This window comes from Canis lupus, chromosome 7 (assembly GCF_011100685.1).
Source record: "Canis lupus familiaris isolate Mischka breed German Shepherd chromosome 7, alternate assembly UU_Cfam_GSD_1.0, whole genome shotgun sequence".
Classification (NCBI taxonomy): Eukaryota; Metazoa; Chordata; class Mammalia; order Carnivora; family Canidae; genus Canis; species Canis lupus.
In genome coordinates, this window is record NC_049228.1 from 71,697,445 (window position 1) to 71,718,431 (window position 20,987).

The 20,987-nt window shown below is 38.7% G+C and overlaps 1 protein-coding gene across 5 annotated transcripts in view; it reads right to left on the reverse strand.

The window, feature by feature from the left end:
• AKAIN1 (A-kinase anchor inhibitor 1) overlaps window positions 1–20,119 on the reverse strand; it is an 84,667-nt gene extending 64,548 nt beyond the window's left edge. Inside the window, exons 1-4 of one of the 5 annotated variants that reach the window (XR_005362613.1) lie at window positions 19,138–20,119; window positions 8,736–8,793; window positions 8,218–8,285; window positions 7,092–7,703 (exon numbers count right to left, since the gene is read on the reverse strand). Coding sequence is in view for 2 of the 5 variants with exons in the window: in XM_038543749.1 (XP_038399677.1) it covers window positions 8,736–8,790 (55 nt within the window). In the remaining 3 variants the exon portion in view is untranslated. Of the gene's footprint in view, window positions 1–7,091; window positions 7,704–8,217; window positions 8,286–8,735; window positions 8,794–19,137 lie in introns of those variants that run through there. The other 4 variants (XR_005362614.1, XR_005362612.1, XM_038543749.1 and 1 more) reach the window with 4 other exon arrangements.
• Window positions 20,120–20,987: the final 868 nt, after the last annotated feature.

Below are 20,987 nucleotides of genomic sequence, written 5' to 3' on the forward strand. Positions count from 1 at the left end.
AAAAAAACAGAATTTACTTATTTATTTATTCATGAGAGACACACAGAGAGAGGCAGAGACATAAGCAGAGGGAGAAGCATGTTCCCTGCAGGTAGCCTGATACAGAACTGGATCCCAGGATCATGACCTGAGCTGAAGGCAGGCACTCAACCATTGAGCCACCCAGGTGCCCCTCCCTAGCTCATTTCCCTCCTCTTTTATACAACCTGGCAAAATTCATTCAATTCAATGACATTACCTGAGTACATGTATACTAAGCCTTGGAAATACTAATATGAGTGCAATCTCTGCACTCAAGAAATTCACCATATGGTGGAGGAAATCATTTTAAAGAAATAATGAGGGACGCCTGGGTAGCTCAGCAGTTGAGCGCCTGCCTTCAGTCCAGGGTGTGATCCTGGAGTCCCAGATCAAGTCCCACATTGGGCTCACTGCCGGGAGCCTGCTTCTCCATCTGCCTATGTCTCTGCCTCTCTGTGTGTGTGTTTCATGAATAAATAAGTAAAATCTTTTTTAAAAAATAAAGAAATAATGATGCCAGCATAAGAAGCACAATAAAGTGGTGATATAATCCACCGTATCCAAAGGTAAGGGCATCACTGTGGGAAGGAATGACTTATTCCATTTGTAAAGTTAGGTGAGTACTTGAAAAGGGGTGGCTCCACTCTTCTTTTTGCCTTCAAGTACAAAAGGAAAAGAAAGGGAAACTTCCCAGAATATCTTAATTAGTGCTCTTTGAACACGATGACTAAACAGAACTCTAGGTGCTTTGTTGACCTATACCTGGACTCAGCCCCAGTGGCAATTACTTTGGATGACTTGGTCTTCAAATTTGATCTTATTCCTAAACACTTGGCTCTCAGATGTATTCCCAACCAGGACCAGTCTTTCCTCACCTTAGTGCCCAGTTCAAATTGTACCTCAGACATTGGGCTGCATCCAGGATCCTATTGTGTTCGAAGAAGCAATGTTTCTTCCCTATTCTTGATGTTTCCTTCCCAGTAGGAGAAGCAACATAACATTCATTCACTCATTTATCCAACCAACATAAATTTATTAACAACTATATACCAGGCACATTCTAGACCCTACTCTCGTCAAATTTCCACTAGATAGACACTGCCTGTGGAGAATAGACAAAGTACTAAGCATATACAACAGCTCAGAGTGATGAGTACTGTGGAGAAAAATAAAGTAGTATAAACAGATAAACAGTTCTGGGCAGAGAATTCTGGGTCTTATATAGAGAATAGTCAAGAAAAGCTGCATGGAGAAAAGTGCATTTGAGCAAAGACCTAAAGATGATGAGGTTCTGGAGTTCAAAGAAGTATTTCAGTTTGGAGATAATATAAAATTGGAAATCATCAGTATATGAGCCATGAGACTAGAAGAGACAAATGGGAAGAGAACAGGGTAGGTAGGAGTTTTCAAGACTGAACCATGAAACACTCCAATATTTGGAATTCAGGAAGATGAAGAGAAATCAGCAGACGAGACTGAGAAGAAGCCAATGAAGTTTCATACTTCTGGCCCTTTTCTGCCTCTGTCTCTCTTTGTCCATCTGAATTTCTCCCCTGAGGAGGAGCAACTTACTGGTTGGTAAATTTATGAGAGAACCTGATATTTGATGGCTCCACTCCTTCCTCTTTCCTTACCTTTAGGGAGCTGGCTGCCTGCAGAAAGCCTGTATTCTGCTCTGTTTCCATATGTGATAATATGCTCAGGGACAATGTGAAATTCTGTGCTTCCCATGCCTCTAGTGGGTAAGTCTCCCCATTCTGGAATTCAGTATTTTAAAGCCTACATCTACATAGCTATAAGCCACATTCTCCAATATCAGATTTACTACTAACAAAGACAATGTTTTAACTTATGTCTGCCTGCTTCCTTTGCCTTATCTCCTAATTGATTAAAAACTCTGGCCATCAAGAAGGTTCAAGTTCATCAGACCCCCTTGAAAGCCAATATCATGGAACACAAATTCAGAGTCAGGTAATCTGTAAGAATACTTCCAACTCCAAAAGAAGTCCATGCTAAATCTAGACTCAGAGATTTTAAATGTAGAAAGAAAATTAAGATCATCTGTTCACAGCATTTTGATGAGAAAACTGACACCTGGAGAGAGAACCTAGCTAGCAGCAGAGCCACAACTGTGAATCAGGGTCTTGACTACCACCCAGTCCAGTGAGAACCTTAATCTACTCCATCTCATTCATTCCTGAAAGAGAAATAAAATGAAACAGACTAAGTACCTTCTTGAGAGTTTTTCTCCAAGCTATCCCTACTTACCCATATGCATATGTTGACTCATTATATAGCAAAAAAGGAAGTGGCTATTTGGTCACTTAAGATAATGCCATCTCTCTCTCTTTTTTTTTTTTTAATGTATTTATTTATGATAGTCACAGAGAGAGAGAGAGAGAGGCAGAGACAGGCAGAGGGAGAAGCAGGCTCCATGCACCGGGAGCCCAATGTGGGATTCGATCCCAGGTCTCCAGGATCACGCCCTGGGCCAAAGGCAGGGGCCAAACCGCTGCGCCACCCAGGGATCCCAAGATAATGCCATCTCTTAACTGTTTTTCCCTAGTGATTTTTGCTTGATCAAAGAAAAAAGCCTCTTATTTCCCATAATCACCTAGGTAACAGGAAATGTTCACTCATGATTCATGATCACCAACCTCAAAAGAGCCTTTAACATTGTTTCCTTAGTCTCTTTCTCACTCTTCAAACTGCTTTAAGCCCCAGACATCTCCCTCATTCCCAGATGGTCTTGCCTCTTTCTCAGAAAAATTGAAGACCTCAGATAGAATGCTCTTTCCCTCCCTATCCAACTCTACAAACACTGCTATATATGCATCCAGCCTTTCCTTCATCCTTGCAGTTACAGTAGAAAGGTATTTCTTAACCTACCTAAAGCCAATCCTTCCATCTGTCTGCAGATCCAGTCCCCTCCCGCCTTCTCGATAAAATGCCACCATCGATTATCTCTTCCCTCCCCAGCAGAGTATTCTGCTGGTCCCTCTCATCTGGACCTTCTCTATCAACATTTCAACAAGCTCAAATCTCTTTCAAACAAAAATATTAAATAGTATTTCTTGATGTCACACAAACTGGCTGGCACCTATGACCATATTCGGATTACATTGTTTGGAGGACCCAAGTATTGATGTATCCTTTTCCATGTGTAGTGCAAACATTTAGAAACTCACAGAAAGCAAATAAAATTATGAGTTTTGATTAGAACTCCTTTAATTCCATGTTTTCAAAATGTCAAGTACTAAATTGTTTCCAAATGTGTCTTATTTTGGTGTTCCTGCTTTGCTAGGAGCTTTACCTGAGGCCTATCTGCTAATTGCATAACCCAGAATTTGCCCATTCCTTCTCATATTGACATCAAAATATGAAGTTTTCTATAATTTGCTGTTTTTGTTTCCTCGTTTTTCCTCCCACCATTTCATCAGTCTGGTTTCTGCCCTAATCACTACACCAAAAGTAGAGATTGTCATTGACTCCCAAGATCTAACAGGTATTTTTTCAGTCCTTATATTATTTGATTTTTCAATAGATTATTATAACCCTCCTCCCTTTTGAACTACTTTTTCCTCTTAGCTTTTGTGCATTCTTCTGGTTTTTCTCCTTTTTTCAGACTGCTCCTTTCCAATCTTATTTTCAGATTCTTCTTTCTCTTCAAGCCTTTATAAGTTAGAGAACCTAAGAGCTCTTCCTTGGTCCTCTTCTGTTTTCACTTTATAGGCCTTCCCTAGGCAATCCCATCCAGTCCTCTGGTTTCAATTATCGTGTATTTTTAGGAGAACTACATAACCTATCATTCAAACCACACCACTTTCAAAAGTAAAGGAAGGGGACTATCAGTAATGTTGCCTACACTATTCAGAGCCAATTTGGATATGTGGTCACCCCACATATATGCCAATGAGTCCCAAATTTATTTCCCCGGTGAAGACCTCTTCTCTGAGCTCCAGACTCATAAACTGAATTGCCTACTCACTATGTGCACTTGAATTCATCAATTCATTCATTGAACAATTACTTATCTATTGTAGGTCAAGCACTATTCTAGGAACTGATGATATATTAATGAACAAAATAGACAAAGCTCCTGTCCTCATAAAGTTTACATTCTAGTTGAGGGGAAATCAATAAGAGCACAAATACATATTTTTCATCATGATAAATGGTATGAAGAAAAATTAAATTGGATAATGGGACAGATAGTATTGAGAGGAAGTTGGAAATTTTAAGTAGTATGTATGATCAGGTAAAGCTTCACTGAGAAGGTGACATGTGAAAAATGACTTTTCTGGAAAAGTTGGTAAAGTAATGAAAGTGGACACGAGTAAAGAGAACAAAATGCGCAAAGTCCTATAAGTGGCAATAGGCATAATATCTTGAAGAAACAGCAATCAGGTCACATATATGAGGCTGAATGAATAAAGGAGAAAGCAGAAAGATAAAATCAGAATTTTAACAAGTTTATATCATATAGGGCCTTGTAGGCAATGGTAAAGAATTTGACTCTTACACTAAATAAAACAAGAAGCTACTGGAGGAGTTTGAGCAGAGAAAATAATATGATCTGACTTATGTTTTAAAAGTACCACTCTAAAAATAAATAAAAAATAAAATAAAATAAAATAAAATAAAATAAAATAAAATAAAATAAAATAAAATAAAATAATAAAATAAAATAAAATAAAATAAAATAAAATAAAATAAAATAAAATAAATAAAATAAAATAAAATAGTACCACTCTAGGGGCAGCCCAGGTGGCTCAGCGGTTTAGTGCCACCTTCAGCCCAGGGCCTGATCCTGGGGAACCGGGATCAAGTCCCGCATCGGGCTCCTTGCATGGGGCCTGCTTCTCCTTCTGCCTGTGTCTCTGCCTCTCTCTCTGTATGTCTTTCATGAATGAATAAATAAAGTCCTTAAAAAAAAAAAAAAGTACCGCTCTGGCTGCATGCAGGGGTGACAGCAGACCAGATGGGGAATAAAGGCAGAAGTGGGGCAACTAGTTAGAAGGCAACAATCTAGCTGGTTTGGACAAGAGCATTAAGAGGTAAAGTGATAAAAAGCGGTCAGAATTCTATATATATTTTGAAGATAGAGCTAACAGAATTTGTTGATAGATTAGACATAGGGTTTGAGAAGAAAGATGGAAGTCAAGGATAATTCCCAGGTTTTTGGTTGGGATAATTAGAAAAATGAAGTTTCCATTTTCTTACTTGAAGATGATTTCAGAAGAAGCAGGTTAAGAAATGAACAGAAACTCATTTCAGGACATGTTAAATTTGAGACACATATTAGACATCCAAGGCGAGTTGTCAAGGAGCCAGATGGATATACAAGTCTAGAGTTCAAGAAGAGGTCTAGGCTGGAGATAAAGATTGGGGAGGCTTCAGTTCTGTATATGCTATTTAAATACATGAGCCTGGATAAGATCACTAAAGAAAAGAGAAAAGAGGTCCAAGAAATGAGATATAGGCTCTCAGTATTTAGAACTCAGGGAGACTGAGAGGAGCATTTAGAGAGATGGGTGTAAAACTAAGAGAGTATGACACTTGAAAACCAAAAGAAAGAGTTTCAAGGTTGAAAAAGTGATCACCTATACCAAATGCTGCCAATACATCAAGTAAGGTGAGGATTGAAAAATGACATGGAGGTCACAGTAACCTTGATACATTCAGGGTAAGTAGCAAGTATAAAAGTCTGACTGAGTGGTTCAAGAGAGGATTGGAGGAGATAAAATAGAGAAAGTGAATTACAAACAACTCTTGAGAAGTTTCACTATTAAGAGAAGGGAAGGAAAAGGACATTAGCTAGAGGGAAAAGTGAGGTCAAAAGAAGATTTTGGTGGAGGAGAGAATGATGATGCAGGGAAGAGGGAAGAGAGTTTACAGAGCATTGCCCTTCCCCTTGAGTGGTCCCATCCTAAGAGGAAATGAGACAAGTGAGGAAATTAGTCTATGCCAGGGATAAGTAATTCGCCTATAAAGAGAAGAAAAGACAACCTAAATGGATACAGACACCTGCAAGTGGGTAGATGTAATGGTGGGAGGTTGTGGAAGTTCTCTTCCAATTGCATTTGTTTCTCAATGCAATGGACACAAGCTCCTCAGTTTAGAGTGAGGACTATAGAAGAATGATTTGAGGTGTGATCAGTATGAAACAGTCATCAAGAAGAAATGGAGACTGAGTATTTAGTGAAAGCCAGTATGATTTCCAAGCAGTATCATGGCCACATTTGATGTTAGTAATCACATACATTGAGCCCATTCAGTATGCTTTTTGAGTTTTTCTCTAGCACAAGGGTAGGTGAGGAGCAGAGGGGGAATTGAAAGTAAATAGGGTTGTGTTTTCTCCAAGAAGATAGAATGCAGCAAGAGAAAGTCAAGGGAATCAAGCATAAATGTATGTGAAAGAGTGATTATAATGCTGTAATGGAAGGAATATAAATTGAATCAAGTGCTCAATAAGATCACAAAAGAAGTGAGAAGCAGGAAACAGTGAGTGATCAGTGGATTATAGATTCTGATGGGAAAAGCAACATTGGAGTAGGGGAATTAGAGTGAACAGGAAACATTAGGAACTGGTGTAAAAGGGTGGTTGAAACTGGTAATTAGGGAGTGTGTTATAATTATTGGTAATGACAGGCTCCGCATGTCTGAAATGAAATTATTATGCTCTTCCAATATTCCCTAACTTAGTAAATGAAACTGTGAAGGTGTTCCTGCACTGTATGCAATATATTACTACATCTTGTCTACAGAACTCCCAAAGCTACCCATTTCTCTCCTCTTTGTTACTACTCTCCTAATCCAAGCTACCTTCATCCCTTGCCGAGACAACTGCAATAGCCTTTTAACTGGTCTCCCCACATCTGCTCTGATCCCAACTGTAATCAGTCATCTTTTCAAAACAAATAAGTAACCATATCCCCCATTAATTAAAACTTCAGTGGCTTTCTATTGTTCCTAGAATGAAGACCAAAATTTGCAACATGGCCCACTGCCTAGTTCCTGCCTTTCCCCCCCACCCCTACCTTGTACTGCTCCCCCATCACTCTCTGTGCTTTAGATATGCTAGGATTTTTTGAATCTTCAAACATACCATACTTATTCTAACAGAGACTTGGCCTATTGCCTCTGTGAAAGTCCACCCTTCCCTCCTTTCCATTTTATTAATACTTTCATATACTTCAGATCTCAACTTAAATTCCTTTTCTTCAAGGACTGCTTCCCTGACTCCACAGTGGAAGTTGGGTGCCTTGTCATGTGCTCTCTCAATGCTAATTTTCTTTCAGTATGCTTGCCCCAGTTTTCTTTAGTCATAGATCATGAACTCCAGAATAGCAGCAATCTTAGCTATTTCTATTCATTGTTGTGACTCTAGCATCTAGGACAATTCGGACACATAACTGGCAATCATAAATTTTTTTCCATAAATAAATAATGGTATTATTTGCATGTATATGTCTAATACTTTCATCACAACTTTCTCCCATCTTAAGCCAACCATCCTCATTAACTTTATCTCATGTGTCATACAACCTGTTTCATGACTGAACAGTAACAATTTATTTAGTATGTACCATGTACCAGTCATAAAAGATTCAGAAATTCACAGGCATAATCTTCATCTTTAATTTTTACATAATCCAATATGGCAACAGGATGAGGAATATCTGAATGTACAGGAATGCAGAAAAAAAAAAGGGATTAGAAGAGAATACCTTCTCAAAATTTTTTTGATTTTTACTTTATACAATAAACCAAAATAGTTGCTCTTAAAATTCTGTCTTTCTAAGGAAGACTTAGACTTGTTAAACTGATAGTCCCATAAGCCATATTACTGCCTCTGCTATTAAAAGATTGAATTCAATGAATTCCTTAATGCTTTGCTTCCTTAACCATAAGTTCTAAAATCCAATGAAACCATTCCTCCTGCCTAAAATGCCAAAATTAACTTAAATACTGTAAAAGCTTTGAAACCAACAAGTGACCCCTGATGAATTCTGACACGTCTTATATAAGTTCTTTGGTTCAGACCTTGCCTATCCTGTCATCAACTTTCTAATGTTTGATCTCTTTCAAAATGCTTTCACATGCATTATTCATTTGATGCCCCTAACAAATCCATAAGGTTGAATGCAGCTGGAGCTCCAGACATGCTGACAAATGATCAAAAGGGACTGTTACCTTACTATGGGGCCCATGTCAAAACAAAGCCTATTCCAGGAAACAGAATAACTGTCTTCCAAGGATATCTGCAAGAAAAGCGTACCCATTTAAAAATGCTATTTCATTATCTATTCATCAAGCCCCTGTAGTTTGTAAGTCTCACCAGTCTTTTTAATGTGACATCAGTGGACATCTTGCTTCCTGACTCAGTCTGAGTCACTGTCAATGGTCCCCCAAAGAGAGTGAGCAAGTGATAAAAGGTGCATCCTGGACAGCAGAAACAATCATTTATTTGATAGTTGCAGCAGCCTTTGTCATAATGGCTTTCAAATATATGCTGATTAACTCCCCATCAGATAGGGGCACAGTTATGCATTTACTTCCCTAAAGGAAGTGGCCATTTTGAAATATTTCGGATTTAACTTGTCTTTTAAAAAAAAAAAAAAAAGATTTTTTTACTTATTTATTAGAGAGAGGGACAGAGAGAGCACAAGCAGGGGGAGGGGCAGAGGGAGAGTGATAAGCAGATTACTCACTGAGTGGAGAGTGCAGAGTCAGACGTGGGGCTCTATCCCATGACTCCGAGACCATGACCTGTGCCAAAGTCAGACATTTAATCAACTGACCATGCAGGTGCCCTTTAATTGTCTTCTAATAAAAGTACAAGTCAAATAAAACCAACTTTCAGATGAGTTCTCATAAATTCCCACTTTCGTTTAAGCCATCTCTTCTAACTTCAAATATTATTCTAAAAAGACCAAATTTCTTTTTTTTTTTTTTTTAAGTAGGCTCCACACTCAGTGTGGAGCCCAACGCAAGGCTTGAACTCATGACCCTGAGATCAAGACCCGAGATGTGATCAAGAGTCAGACACTTGGGCAGCCTGGGTGGCTCAGCGGTTTAGCGCCATCTTCAGGCGTGATCCTGGAGACTCGAGATCAAGTCCCCCATCGGGCTCCTTGTAGGGAGGGAGCCTGCTTCTCCCTCTGCCTGTGTCTCTGCCTCTCTGTCTCTCTGTCTCTCTGTGTCTCTCATGAATAAATAAATAAAATCTTAAAAAAAAAAAAAAAGGGTCAGACTCTTAACTGAGCCACTCAAGTGCCATTAAAATGACCATATTTCTACACAGATGATTCTATGTGTCAAGTTGGCAAAACTATGGTGAATGTTATTTAGTCAAACACCAGTTGCTGTGAAGGTATTTTTTTGATGTGATCAACATCGAAAATCAGTTGACTTTAAGGTGAACAGATTACCCTCCATGATGTGGGTAGGCCTCATTCAATTGGCTAAAGATCTTAAGAGCAAAGTCTAAGGTTTGCCAAAGAAAGAATTATGCCTCCAGACTACAACATAGAAATCCCACCAGAGCTTTAAGCCTTTAGACTCAGAACTACACCATCAATTCATACCTGAATCTTCAGCCTGCTAGCTTGCCCTCCAGATTTTGAACTTGCTAGTCCAATTTTCCCACACACCATCAGGATAGTGAAGAAATGATCCTACCCTACTTCAACCCCACCTCAAGACTCCAAGCTACTAAAGCCACGGAAGAGTCTAGCCTAAAATATAGATAGAGGTTAAAATACGGGTAAAGTCCCTTTCTATATATTTAACATCCTCTACTCAAACATTGTTGCTGTCTAAAGTAGCCATGTAGTGCCATTCAATGTATTTCTCTTAAGCCTTTTAAAACATCTTGAGAAGGTGGCAGAACCACACACTCATAAAAGAAATTATTGTCCTTGTTCTTATTTGTTGAGGAATTTTTTTGGTGGGAAACACTTGAAAGATATTTTCTGTAAGAATATATCCATGAATATACTCTTGATTGAAGATTTGGAAATAAACAAAAGGAGAATGTATTAGTCAGGGTGCTCCAAAGAAACAGAAAAATATTTATGATCTCATTTAAGCTTAGTCACCTCCCTAAAGCCTAATCTTCAAATACAGCCACATTGAGGGGTTAGGGATTCAACGTATCAATTTGGGAGGGACACAGTTCAGTCCATAACACACTTTAAGAAACTAGATAAAGAAGAGCAAATTAAACCCAAAGCTAACAAAAGGAAGGAAATAATGAAGATTAGAGCAGAGATAAATGATATTGAGAATAGAAACAACAAGAGAATCAATAAAACGAAAGGTTTGTTCTTAAGGGGGAAAAATCAATAAAACTGACAAACTTTAGCTAGACGAGAAAGAAAAAGGAGAAGATGCAAATAACTAAAATCAGAAATTACAATGGGGACATTACAACCAACTCTCCAGAAATTTTTTTTTTTAATTTTTATTTATTTATGATAGTCACACAGAGAGAGAGAGAGAGAGGCAAAGACATAGGCAGAGGGAGAAGCAGGCTCCATGCACCGGGAGCCCAACGTGGGATTCGATCCCGGGTCTCCAGGATTGCGCCCTGGGCCAAAGGCAGGCGCCAAACCGCTGCGCCACCCAGGGATCCCCAGAAATTTTTTTTAAAATAAAATACTATAAATAATTGTCCACCAATTAAACTAGATAACCTAGATGAAATGGACAAAGTCCTAGAAACACATAATTACCAAAACTGGCTCAGGAGGAATAGGAGAAATTAAATAAGTGACTTAAAAAGAAAAAGGAAAAAAGGAAGAAAATCTCCCAACACAGGAAAGTCCAGGACCAAATGGCTTCACTTGTGAATGCTACCAAACATTAAAAACAAAAAAACAATTAAAACCAATACTCTTCAAACTCTTCCAAAGGAACAGAAGAGAGCACTCCCAATTTATTCTATGAGGCCAATTTTACCCTATTACCAAAGATACCTCAAGAAATGTTCCCTATGAATATACATATATAGATCCTCAGGAAAAAAATACTACCAAACTAAATCCAGCAGCGTAGTAAAAGAATGGATGTATCTCAGGAATGCATGGGTGATTTAATAGGTGAAAAGCAATGCTATATATACCACATTAATATAATGAAGGGAAAAAACACATGATCATCTCAATTGATGCAGAAAAAGCATTTGACAAAACCCAACCCTTTTTAATGATTATAAAAAACACTTAATAGAGTAGGAAAACAAGGAAACGTCTTAAGCTGATAAAGGACACATATGGAAAACCCACAATGATCATCACATTTAATAGTGAAAGACTAAAGTTTTCACCCAAATATCAGGGCAAGATAAGGATGCCTAATTTCAGCACTTCTGAAGCATTATACTGGAAGTTCTAGCCAGAGAAATAGGCAAGAAAAAGAAACAAAAGCATAAAAAGTAAAACGATCTGTATTTACAGATGACATAAGACTACATATAGAAACTCCAAAGAATCCACAGAAAAACTACTACAACTTATCAATTAGCAATTAAAGGATACAAGAATCAGATGTATTTCCAAACACCAGCAATGAATAAACAAAAAAATTTGAGAAAAAAATTCCATTTACAATAACATCCAAAACTACCTAGAAATAAGTTTAATCAAGCATGCAGTACACTAAAAACTACAAAATGTTGCTAAAAGAAAATGAAGAAATCTAAATAAATGGAAAGCTACCCCTTGTTCTGAATGGGAATAGTTAATATTTTTAAGATGATCACCCAAAGCGATCTACATATTCAATGCACTTTGTCAAAATTCCAATAGCTACTCTTGAAGAACTACAAAAGCCAAAAATCAAATTCCTATGGAGTTTTAAGAGGCCACAAATAGGTGAAACAGTATTTAAAAAGCAGAATAAAGTTGAAGAATTTACACTTCTTGATTTCAAAAGTTACTACAAACCTACGGTAATCAAAAAGTGTGGTGCTGGCACACAGACAGACATACAGGATGAATGGAATAATATTAAGAGTCCAGAAATAAACCTATACATTCTTGGCCAACTGATTTTCTGTAAGTTTGCTAACACCATTCAACATGGAAAGAATAATCTCTTCAACAAATGATGCTGAGACAACTGGATACACACGCAAAATGAAGTTGGACCCTTATATCATACAATATACAAAAATTAACTCAAAATGTATGAACAACCTAAGTACAAGAACTAAAACCATAAAACTTTTAGAAGAAAACAAGGCTAAGTCTTCATGATGTTAGATTTGGCAGTGGGTTGTTGATATCACACAAGCAACAATAACAAAAGAATGGATAAATTGGATTTCATCAAAATTAAAAACTTTTATGCATAGGACATTAGCAAGAAAGTGAAAAAATAACCTACAGAATGGGAAAAACATTTGCAAATCATATATCTGACAAAAAGCCTAGTATCTTCAACATCTAAAGAATTCTTATAACTCAACAACAAAAAGAAAAGCCAATTGGAAAATGGGCAAAGAATCTGAATAGAATCTGAGTCATCTCTCTAAGACAACATTTAAATTGCCAATATTCACATACATGAGAATATGTTCAACATCATTAGTCACTAGGGAAATGCAAATCAAAATCACAATCATGTATCACTTGAATATGTACTCCCTAGAATAACTATATTTTATTCTTAATGAAAAATAACAAGTGTTGGTAAAGATGTGTAGAAAGACCCTTGTACATTGCTAGTGGGAGTGTAAAATGGTTCAACCACTGTGTAAAATCGTTTGGCAGTTTCTCAAAAAGTCAAACATAGGTTTACCATGGACCTAGCAATTTCACTCCTAGGTTAATACCCAAAAGAATTGAAAAGTAGGTACTCAAACAAGTACACATACACACAGGTTCAAAGCAATACTATTCACAATAGCCAAAATGTAGAAATAGTACAAATGTCCATCAATATAAGAATGGATAAACAAATTGTGGTTTATACTTTACAATGGAATATTATTCAATCATAATAAAGAATGAAGTACTGATATATGCTACACTTTCTAAAACTTGAAAACAGATTACTAAATGAAAGAAGCTAAACACAAAAGTCCACATATTGTATGATTCCATTTATAGGAAATATACAGAAGAGAAAAATTCATACAGACAGAACACAAACTGGTAGTTACCAGGGGCAGGAGAAGGAAAAAATGCAGAGCAACTTCTTAATGGGTACAGGGTTTCCTTTTGGAGCGATGAAAATGCACAGCATCATGACTGTACGAAATGGCACTAAATAGTTCACTTTAAAGTGGTTAATCTTATCACATGTGAATTTCACCATAATTTTTAAGATTATGCATAAAAAGAGAGAGATCCTTAAAATAATACCCTGTATATAAATTATTAGCTTCCAGAAGGATTGTTCAAATGCTCAGTTTCTGAAGTGTTATAATTTCTCCTCGGACAACTTTAAAATAAGGTCATAATGCTATTTAATAGTCATGAGTCCTTACTATGTATCAAGCATTATGTCAAAAAGTTATATATACAATACTTCCTTTAAATGTAATTATTTTAAAAAAAAAATGTAATTATAGCCAAAATTATCTTCAATTTAAAGAAGAAAAACTGAGGTACAGAGAGATTAAATTGCCCAAAGTCACACAGACAGGAGGTAAATGGACTTCAAATGAGCATTTAGCTCATCTAACTATTCTTTAGTTTAACAACAGAATTAAAGAAATATTAATTCAGAAAGAGTTTATTGAGAAGCTTTTGTGTTTTCTTCGGTGTGGTACTGATAACATTGATGGTACAAAAGATATTTGAAGCACATATGGATAAATATTTTAATAGGTATGTTCCTTAAACTGTATTAAAATAAATGTATTAGATATCAAAACGATAATGTCACAAATAGTACTACTTGGCATAAGACTAAAGTAAAGAAATTTGAAAAGGTAAGTTCATTTAAGAAAAAATGTTAAAAATAATAGCTAGCATTTATTGAACACATTATTTGATAACACTGTTTTAAGGACTTTAAACATATTAATGCACATTAATAAAGATCTATTCATATACTGAAGAGTAGAAAACACTGGTATAATTAAAAGAAATAGATTTTGTAGTTAGACGTGAATTTAACTCTGGGCTCTACCATTTAACAACTGTGACGTGAGCCAGGAAATAAAGGATTATTAACTGTTATACCTATATATCCAAAACATCCAGACTATCAAAATAGACATATTAAAAATAACTAAATAAACTTCTAGAAACAAAAAATACAATCATACCCCCAATGAACATGAATGTAAGAATCCTCAACAAAATATCAGCAAACCAAAATCAACAATATATTAAATCACCAAGTGAGTTCAACAATACACTTGATCATTCACCATGACCAAGTACGATTTATTCCAGGGATGCAGGGTGTATCAATATTTGTGAATCTAACAATGTGGTACATGACATTAACAATGGGAAGGATAAAGACCATATGATCATCTCAAGAAATGCAGAAAAATAATTTGACAAATACAACATCCATTCATAATAAAAACACACAGCAAAGTAGGCTTAGAGGAAACATAACACAATAATGGCTACATATAAAAACCTACAGCTAACAACATACTTAATGGTGAAAAACTTATAGCTTTTCCTCTCAGGTCAGGAACAAGACAAGGCTGTCCACTCTTACCACTTTTATCCATCATAATACTAGAAGTCCTAGCTACAGCAATCAGACAAGAAAAAAAAAAAAAAGTTCTCCAAATTGGTAAGGAAGAAGTAAAACTGTCACTATATCCAGATAGCATGATACTATACATAGAAAACCCTAATGACTCCACCAAAAAACTAGTAGACTAATGGATGAGTTTAGTAAAGTTGCACTATACAAAATTAATATACAGAAATCTATTTCATTTCTATACATGAATAACAAAGTAGCAGAAAGAGGAATTATAACAATCCCATTTACAACTGCACCAAAAATAATTAAACATCTAAGAATAAATTTATTTTTTTTTATTTTTTTTTTTTTTTTTTCTAAGAATAAATTTAACCAAGAAGGTGAAAAACCTATACTCTGATAACTATAAGACACTGATGAAAAAAACTGAAGACAACAGTAACAAATGGAAAGATCTACCATGCTCATGGATTGGAAGAATTGATACTGTTAAAATGTCCATACTACCCAAAGCAATCTACAGGTTCAATGCAATCCCTATCAAAATATGAATAGCATTTTTCACAGAACTAGAAAAAGAATCCTGAATTTTTTTTTTAAGATTTTATTCATCCATTCATGAAAGACACACACACACCGAGAGAGAGAGAGAGAGAGAGAGAGAGGCAGAGACACAGGCAGAGGGAGAAGCAGGCTCCATGCAGGGAACCTAATGTGGAACTCGGTCCCGGGTCTCCAGGACATGCCCCGCCAAAGGCAGGTGCTAAACCACTGAGTCACCTAGGCTGCCCAGAAACCTGAAATTTGTATGCAACTACAAAAGACCTTGAATAACCAAAGCAATCTTGAGAAAGAACAAATCTGGAAGTATCAGAATCCCAAATTTCAAGATATACTACAAAGCTATAAAAATCAAAACAGTATGGTATTGGCACAAAAATAAACATATAGAATATGGAACAGAATAGAAAGTCCAGAAATAAACCCGCATTCATAGGGTTGACTAATCTATGACAAAGAAGGCAAGAATACACAATGGGAAGAAAACAGTCTCTTCAACAAAGGTGCTGGAAAACTGGACAGCATCATGCAAAAGAGTGAAACTGGACCACTATCTTACACCATACACAAAAATCAACTCAAAATGGATTAAAGACCTACATGGGAGAGGTGAAACCATAAAACTCCTAAAAGAAAACATAAGCAGCAACTCTTACACATTGATTTTACCAGCATATTTATGGATCTATCCTTCACACAAGGGAAACAAAAGCAAAAATAAACAATTGAGACTACACCAAAATAAAAAGGCTTTGCAAGCACAGGAAACAATCAACAAAACAAAAAGGGAGCTTAAGGAATGTGAGAAGATATTTGCAAATCATTCATCAGATAAGGGTTACTATCCAAATACATTAAGAACTTACACAACCTCATATCAATAACAATCTGATTTAAAAACGGGCAGAGAACTTGAATAAAAATTTTTTGAAGGAAGACGTCCAGGTGGCCAACAGGCCCTTGAAAAGATGTTCAACATCACTAATCATCAGGGAAGTATAAATCAAAATCTCAATGAGATAGCACCTGTTATCTTTCAGATTGGCTATTATCAAAAACAAAAAATAACAAATGTTGATGAGGATGTGGAGAAAAAAGAACTATTGATCACTATTGATAGGAATGTAAAATGTGCAGCTGCTTTAAAAAAAATAACAGTATGGAGATTCCTTTAAAAATTAAAAATAGGGGATCCCTGGGTGGCTCAGCGGTTTGGCGCCTGCCTTTGGCCCAGGGCCTGATCCTGGAGTCCCGGATTGAGTCCTGTGTCGGGCTCCCGGCATGGAACCTGCATCTCCCTCTGCCTGTGTCTCTGCCTCTCTCTGTCTGTATGTCTATCATGAATAAATAAATAAGATCTTTTAAAAAAATTAAAAATAGAACTACCAATCTAGCTATCCCACTTCTGGGTATTTATCAACATCAATTTGAAGAGATATATGCACCCCTATGTTCACTGCAGCACCATTTACAACAGTCAAGATATGGAAGCAATCTAAGTGTCCATCCATAGATGAATCCATAGATTCACATACACACAATAGTGTATTAGTCACAAAAAAAGAATGAAATCTGAGGGAACTATGGTAAGTCAATCAGTAATAAAGAGAAAAAAAAATACCACATGATTTCACCCATATATGGATTCTAAAAAAACAAAACAGAAACAGACTCATAATATGGGAAACAAATTGATTACCACAGAGTGGGGAAGGTTTAGGGGTTGGGCAAAATAGGTACAGGGAATTAAGATGTGCAAACTTCCAGTTAAAAAATAATCTTGGGGATATAATATGTAGCATTGGGAATATAGACAGTAGTATTAAAATAACTTTGGATAGTGATAGATCATGGGGATCATCACATGATGTATAAAAATAACAAATCACTGTGATGTATACCTGAAACTAATAAGATTTGTTGTCAATTATACTTAGCAAGAAAGGAAGGGAGGAAAACCTCCCACAAATGACTAAAATGCATAAACAAACATGGCACACAATAAGAAACAAATGGTTGGGGCGCCTGAGTGGACCAGTCAGTTAAGTGTCTGCCTTCAACTCGGGTAATGATCCCAGGGTCCTGGGATCAGCCCCATGTTGGGCTCCTTGCTCAGCAAGGAACCTGCTTCTCCCTCTCCCTTTGCTATTCCCCCTGTTTGTGCTCTCTGGCTCTCTCTCTGTCAAATAAATAAATAAAATCTTACAAAAGAGAGAAAGAAATACAAATGGTCAAAAAATACATGAAAAGTTACTCAAACATATTTTAAAAACATAAACAATGCAAATTAAAAGAACCAATTAGGCATAATTTTACTCCTACTAGAGTGGCAAATGGAAGACAACAGAAAATACCAAGTGCTGGTGAAAGTATAATGGGTACATTTTAAAAGACAATGTAGTAGCATTATCATGTAAAATTTAATATCCACATGCCCTCTAATACAGCAACTCCACTCCCAAACCTAAATGTAACCCTAAAACAATTCTTAACGCATGGGCCGGGAGATACATGCAAGAAAAATCATGTCATCATTTATAATAGCAAAGAGCTAGAGACAATTCAAACATCCAGTATCAGGAAAATGCACACATGAACTATGGTATATTTGCACAGTGGTATATTTCACAGCAATAAAAAGAAACTAATGCTGCATGAATGACACAATTTGAAGCAATTTTAGAAACATAATTTTGAATAAGTGAAACAAGTTACAGAAATCTAAAGCAGGCTGATACTATTTTCAAAAGGCCCTGAAATAAGCAATAATAAGCAAATAGATCTATAGGTATAGACAGATAAATATAAAACCATGTTTGTTTGTTTGTTTGTTTTAAGATTCTATTTATTTATTCATGAGACAGAGACACAGAGGGGGAGAGACGCAGGCAGAGGGAGAAGCAGGCTCCTCACAGGAAGCCCGATGTGGGACTCGATCTCAGGATTCCAGGATCACGCCCTGAGCCAAAGGCAGACGCTCAACCACTGAGCCACCTGGGCGTCCCAAACTATATGTTTTTAAAAGTCAGGGGGTGATTAACAAACTTCAGGATACTGGTTAGCTCAGGAAAGATAGAATAGGGAAATACCACACAGAAATTCCACAATTTAAGTCTTAATCTTGAGTCATAGACTCAAGAATGTTTATTATCAGGTTTAATAACTTAAAAATATATATTACATATTTATGAAGCATCTATCATGTGTCTGGCAATGTAGGTTTTTTAAATGTGTTTTGTAATGTATGTTATTTGCAAAAGAAAATACACGTAGCTTTCATTGTTAATAGCGGGCACATCCTGAGTATGTTCAGCATGATTGCCCAGTCTTGTATTTGTGTTCATAAATCTCACATTGAGGCCAAAGTAAAGAGTTCATTTTGGTTCTGAAACTTTAAATGACATTTTGTTACTATCTGTAGCTCCAGAGAAATTCAATAAATTACACTGGCTCAATAAATGGTTTTCCTTTTTTAGATAAAGTGAATATGATGACGGTATCTTTTCCTCAGCAACAACAAAAAATCAATTTCTAGCTATAAAAGATTACAAGAACACTACATGTTCTTCAGATTACGCCTGAGATGTGAAATGCAGTCTAAGCTCCATATCCATCCTTTATGGTTTCCAAAATTCCCTTTACATAACTAGCATGTTGAAAATCGAAAGCATTTCTTCCATATTTCCATAATTTTTTTTTCACTTTAACAAATTTTATTGCTTTTAATAAAACCACTTTCAAGAGAGGCATAAAAATTTTCCATAATAAAGACATACAGAGCCTTTACTACCCATAGATAACTTTTTCGTTGCATATTTCTCTTTCTCAAGGTACATATACTTCAGGTGATAAGACGTCGAAACTCACCTAGCTTAGCATTCTGCTTTTGAAAGTATTGCAACAGAATTTGATGCCTGCAGTTTCATTAGCAAATGTTACTTTACTTGAAGCTTTCTTTACCTACTATAAACAACACTGATGGAAAAAAAAACTTGAGACTGGTTGGGTAGGAAAGGGGTCCGAGCAGAGCCTGCGACAGGAGAGCAGCAGTGCTCACGACCCGCACTGTAAATAGTGGCTGAACTGAAGCAGACGGTATACATACATTCCCTTCACCACCGTAACTGCAGGAGGCATTCCTCGAGACACGGTCCTTTCCCATCTATGAACCCTGCCCACCACCTCATGTTTAAAGTTCATGTCCGAAGCCCTGACAGTGAGGTAGCATCCTCCCAGGAGTCCACCCATTTTGTAGCCGAAGTCTGTGTGCTCTCTGAGCTGCCTCTGACCTCCAGAAAAAAAAAAAAAAAGGAAGGGGAAAAAAAAAAAAAAAAAAAACTAGCATGGGCTTCAGAGTCGGAAAGATTGCACGAGATTCTGCAAGGCGCGGGGCAGAAGAGAGAGCTGCTGCTCCAGGGCCCGTCCCGCCCCGGTGGAGTCTCCTCGGGAGGCACGGAGAGATTCATTAGAATCGGCAACCTGCAGCTGTCAGGCTTTCACGTGAAGAGCCAGAGCAGCGGACCGCACCCCCTAAGCGTCGGGACCACAGTACCTCGCGGGCGAGCGGAGGAACCCGCAGCCCCCGCGGCCGCCTTCCCTTTAAACACCTGCGCGCGCACCCGCGGAAGGAACTGCCCGGGGTTCACGCGCGCCGCCCCGGCCCCAGATCCCTCCGCCGACCCCGGCGCCCGTCTGCCGGCCGGACTTCCTCCTCTCGCTCCCGCCCGCCGGCTCCAGGGCTCCGGGTCCGCCCTCCTCCGACCACTAGTCCGGGAAAGCCGGGACGTCCGGCGCTGGCAGGGGCCGACCCGCGGAGCCGCATCGCGACGACTCTCCCGGCGGCGGCCCGCCCCCGAGGCCGACACGCACTTCCGGCAGCGCAGCGGAAGGAGCGGAGCCCGGCGGGGGCGGGGCGCCGGCGGTCCCGAGGCTGGACCTCCCGACGCAGACTCAGGCCGCGCACGCGCGGGGGCGCCTGGGAGCCCGCGGACCAGGTGCGGCGGCGGCGGCGGCGGCGGTGGCTGTGGGACCGGGTCGCGCTGCGGGTCCAGGTGCGTCCGCTGGCCTGCCCGGCGGCTCCTCCCGAATCGTTTGATTGTGACTCCGCCCGACCTCTTCCAGGCCAGGTTCTCCAGCGACACCCTCACGGCGACGTTCGGATCGCACCGAGGGGGAGCGCCGAAGCGGGTGGGAGACGGGCCGGCAGGGGCCCCTCGTGTGGGCGCGGCCGGCTGGAGCCGCGGCTCTTGCCTTCGACCCACGAAGCCCTGCAGTTCCCCGCTCCAGGCCCTGACGCTTGCTGGGAAGCTCGGCCGCCGCCTGTTCTCGCCGACCCCCCTGCCTTTGTACCCTGCCCGGCAGCCCGGCCACTGGCAGGCGACCTGTGGGACCTGAGCGGAGCACCCAGAATCACGCCGCTGCACCTGCCGTCTCCCAAGACTGCGGCGCGCCGCCTGCGTGCGTCACACCCCCGTGGAAGGTGCTTGGCTCCGGCCGGGAGGCGGGAGACCCCTCCGGGGTTGCTGTGCCCGGCAGCCAAAATGACATTTCTGCCCCAGGAACCAGCTTTCCGTACTGGTTCCATCCTTCATTTTCTCTTCTGAAACCACAAGCCTCACAGATTGTGCCTTTGGGGCAGAGAAAACCAGGCGTTGGACACTACGTGGAAAAACTATTTTACATTTAAGGCCTTAAACATGTGTGTCTTGCATCACCAT